The sequence below is a fragment of the Nicotiana tomentosiformis genome, chromosome 11, assembly GCF_000390325.3.
Source record: "Nicotiana tomentosiformis chromosome 11, ASM39032v3, whole genome shotgun sequence".
Classification (NCBI taxonomy): Eukaryota; Viridiplantae; Streptophyta; class Magnoliopsida; order Solanales; family Solanaceae; genus Nicotiana; species Nicotiana tomentosiformis.
In genome coordinates this window covers 101,220,837-101,225,069 of record NC_090822.1, presented here as the reverse complement: position 1 = coordinate 101,225,069, position 4,233 = coordinate 101,220,837, and the positions used below count along the sequence as shown (strand labels likewise).

At 37.3% G+C, this 4,233-nt stretch overlaps 1 protein-coding gene across 1 annotated transcript; it reads right to left on the bottom strand.

Annotated features, from left to right (window-relative positions):
- Positions 1-364: 364 nt before the first annotated feature.
- Positions 365-4,026, bottom strand: LOC104095055 (putative late blight resistance protein homolog R1A-10). Its single transcript, XM_009601106.4, has 2 exons — positions 1,215-4,026; positions 365-565 (listed from the first exon to the last, which is right to left on the bottom strand). Exons 1-2 carry the CDS (start codon positions 3,343-3,345, stop codon positions 519-521), a joined length of 2,178 nt encoding a protein of 725 aa, XP_009599401.3. The 5' UTR covers positions 3,346-4,026; the 3' UTR covers positions 365-518.
- Positions 4,027-4,233: the final 207 nt, after the last annotated feature.

The following is a 4,233-nucleotide window of genomic DNA, read 5'->3' as shown; positions in this document are numbered from 1 at the left end:
GTCGAGCCATCGGGAAAGTTCTTTTCAGAGAGCGTTGAGCGCTACCGGAGTTTGCCGTCACGTCTTAACGTTGGCTTTCCAGTTCCGTCGCCGGCGAGAGAAAGAAAACAGGTGAAGCAACCAAATTTGATTTGAATGCTCTCAATTTTCTAAAATTACCTTGACTATAAATTTTGTGCTATTTACTGCTGAAACAACTGGAATATAGAAATAATAAAATCTAGAGTTCATGACACACTTTCAGTAGTTCATATTTCACTGCTTGGAATTTGCAAACTCCATCATAGTGTGTTAAGCAGGGGTATTTTTGTTCAAACATTATTTTCAAATTAAAAAGTGACGATTGAAAATGAAAAGCAAGAAATAAAAACACAACCAAATGCATATTGAAAACGAAAAGCAAGAAATAAAAACACAACCAAATGCATAAGGATCTTAATTTCTTAACACTGTGCTCAAGAAAAATAGAAAGCTCTAAAAGAAGTGTGATGAAATATCTTTGCAACTACCTTCATCAGTCAACTGGAGTTTCTCTTCAGTAAATGATGACATTGGCGGCAGTAAGCTATTAAAAAGAAAAGTATAAATATTAGCATCTTAACCATCAAATTACAGTTAAAAGTACAATCTTCACGCATATATTGGGATAACTATAAAAGCCAAGTCTTAATAAAAAGTTCTGGTAATAAACAAGTTCAAAGCCAATATATTTCCAGCTTTTTCTTTGTTAAATCATTCCCAATGATCTATATTTGCATAAAAGTTGATGTAGGTATGACAAATGTATCAAAGTTACTGTAAGAATTCAGTGCAATTCAAATAACACAAGTGTTTTGAAATGTCAAATTAAAAAAAGGTCGTACTAATATTTCCTCAACCATATTAAAAAACTTTTATTGTACTCGAATTGTCAAATTAAAGAAAAGAGAGGAGTGCAGGAGACTAAGCAATGTGCATCTAATTTTAGTGTTTGAAATGGCCACAAGAGAAATGAAAGGATTAGAAAGCTTTAGTGTAGTTTGTTTAGTCAAAATATGTTCAGAAGTTTTATTATTTTAAATTTTGCCCCCTCTCCTCTCCCTTTTCTCTTCTTCCTTCAATTCAGTCAATAGCTCTTTTAACACATTAGTCATGAAGTTGATCCAACGCAGAAGAAAGAAATATTTTAACACTCACAAGAAAGCATGGTGATATGTTCTATTTGTCAATCTTACCTTGTCCACAATTGTATGTGTGGACATATGTCACTTGGCTTCCAAAAGTGGCTTCTTGCTCTTGTTCAATCTGCTGTGCTGATATGGCCAGGTGAATACAACAGTCATGTAACTCGATCAATTGAAGTGTAAAAATATTTGCAAACTCTTGTGGGATCTCTTCTAGCTGCGGACAATGAGATATAAAGAGTCTCTCCAAGACAGGAAAATGATATTCGGTAGCCTTCCACTCTGTGAAACAAAGCATATGACATAGTGACAAGAACTTTAATCTAGGAAACCCTCCTTCGGAAGGTTTCCATGTGGTCTTAGGTTTAACTCCGCAGGCATCGTCTTCCAGTTCGAGTATCTCGAGGTTAGGCAACATGCCAACAATGTCCATAGCCTCCCAAGGAAGACATGTCCCGCCTAATGTCAACCTTCTAAGGGTTGGTGGAAAAGTGCTTTTATATTTCAAAAAAGCATCATGTGCTTTTGATCGGTACAGGGAAAAGGCCCTATAATCCATTTTTCCAACTATAATTCTAAGTACCTCAATTAGAGGCAAACAGGAATTACCTATCCACAATTCATGAGCAACTCCGTTCAACACGATTTCCAAGTTCTTCAAGTTAGGCATTAATGCAAAAATTTCCTTTTCACACCATGCAGGGCCAACACCAGTTATAGTATGCAGGTGTTCTAAAACCGCATGCTTCTCTTCACCACTAGGCATAATCGGAGGACATAACCATCCTGAATTCATAAAGCGTAGAGTCCTTAACTGTGGCATCCTCCAAATGTTTAAAGGTATCTTATCTGCCCAATTCTCTCCTATTTCAATGATCAAAATTTGCAACTTTTGAAGGTTGGAAAGAGGGAGAAATTCATGGTCTCTAATGTACAAGGATAGATACCGTAGATGCACCAAATCAAATACTAAAGTTGGAATTTTACCATAAAAGTATAACTTTCTCAAGTCAAATACTCTGACCATTTTGAAATTCTTGAATCCTAAACTTTCTCTCCCCGCATGTCTGCGTGCACCTTGATAGACAATAGTGCGTATTTTCTTTTGATCACAGCGATGAGAGTTTAACCAATAAAAATTGCTAATCGGGCGAACAATCATTAGACAGTCCCGTTTGGATGATCGGGAGACACGCTTGACGCTATTCCGTGGTTTACTATTATAAATAGGTAGGAAGTTCTCACTTCGAGCTTGTCTTAAGCATAACTCATGTAAGAGGTCGTGGATCTTACATGTTTCCACTTCTCCCCAAAAACTATGCTCGCTTACAAGAACTAGATTTCTGTCTATAAGTTCTTGCAAACATTTTTCAGCTATGTTCTCCAAACTTTTATTATCAGCTTGCTTTAAAAATCCCTCTGCAACCCATAGCTCCACTAATCTTCTCACATCAACCTCTTCATCTTCTGGAAAAATTCCAAAATATAGAAAACAAGCTTTTAGGTGTTGAGGTAGATAGTAGTAACTTAACACGAGGATCTTTTCACATTGTCTACCAAGATCTTCATATATTGCTGATTTTACATCATGTGCAACTTGCTCCCATCCATATACTCCATTGTTGCATTTAGATAGAAGCCCAGCAACTATAGTAATGGTCAAGGGCATTCCATGACAATTTTCTGCAACTTTCTTACCAATTTTCACTAATTCTGGAGAGAGCTCTACTTTCTCAAGAAGCTTCGATTGCAATAGTTCCCAACTTTTCTCTGAACTTAGAGAAGACATGTGATGAGGAGGCTTACCTGGAGCATCATAACTGGCCACATTCCCGCACCTTGTGGTAAGTAGGATATGACTTCCTTTGCAATCTGGAAACCATATACTTATATCATCCCAAGCTTTGCTGCTCCATATATCGTCGATGACAACTAGGTACCTGCGTTTCCACAGCCTCTGTTTCAATTTGCCTGCTAGCTCACCATCATCCCTTGCTTCACGGCGTACTTCTTCTGTTGATGGAATACAATGAAGAAGCTGCAGCAACATCTTTCTAACACAGTATTCCTTTGACACAGTAACCCATGCTAGAATGTCAAAATGTGATTTAATTTCTGGATCATCATAAATTTTTCTAGCAAAGGTTGTCTTGCCTATGCCCCCCATACCTGTGATTGCCATAGTTTCTCTTTCTTCGGATGAGATTTCATGAGTTTACACTTCATATCCTCCAGTTCATTTTCATGTCCAACCATGTTATTGCCAAGCTGTGGAGAATGTTCTGGTAAATCAAAACTTTGGACAAGTGAACTAGTTGCCTGCAAACCACTCTTCATACTTTCAGTTAATTTTCTGGAATTGGAATCTATGGACTCAGATGCTTTTTGCAACCTCTTGCAAAACTCCTCATAAGCTTCTCTCCTAACCTTTTCATTTTGAGCCTTATAAAAATTTTCCAATACTGATTCAATTCTATATTCTGCGTCATGTGCTGCATCTTTGATCTTGACTTCACAATGTTCAATTGTCTTAAGATCATTGATATTCGTCTCCAAACTTTCCAGAAACGCTTGCAGTGAACTGACTTTTTGGTGAAATGATTGAATCTTTTCTTTTACTTTTTTGTGAAGAGATTCAGTTTGCTCTTCGTGGGGAAGATTTAAACGGCAACTGGATTGCAGTAGCAGTCCAAGAGTTGACATAAGAGAGGTCACAGCAGCATAAGCCATAGCTCTCTATCTCTTTGTTTTTCCGCTGTTACTCTTAGCTTTGAGAGCAAAAGAGATCTGTTTAAAATGATAACCAATTTTAAAAGACTTGACTTCCAAATATAATACTCCACAGATGGGAATGCCCTCCGATGAAGAGTCTCATATTCCCACGTAAGTCTGAATAATGGAGCAGGGCCAGCTCTCTTTAATTTAACTTAAAGAAATAAAATGGTTGTCCTCTTTTACGGTGTCCAATTGCCTGATTTCCTAGATTCCAAAATCCCATCACGGGGTTAATGTGGAAAACCACGTAATCCTTTTAACAATGTCTGACCAACTATATCACCTTTACTTTTCG

Excerpts from the sequence above, each read along its gene's own strand:
- LOC104095055 (XM_009601106.4), bottom strand. The coding sequence starts at position 3,345 with ATGGCAATCACAGGTATGGGGGGCATAGGCAAGACAACCTTTGCTAGA. Across the intron at positions 566-1,214 it reads CACATACAATTGTGGACAAG|CTTACTGCCGCCAATGTCAT; the intron begins GTAAGATTGACA and ends TCTTTTTAATAG.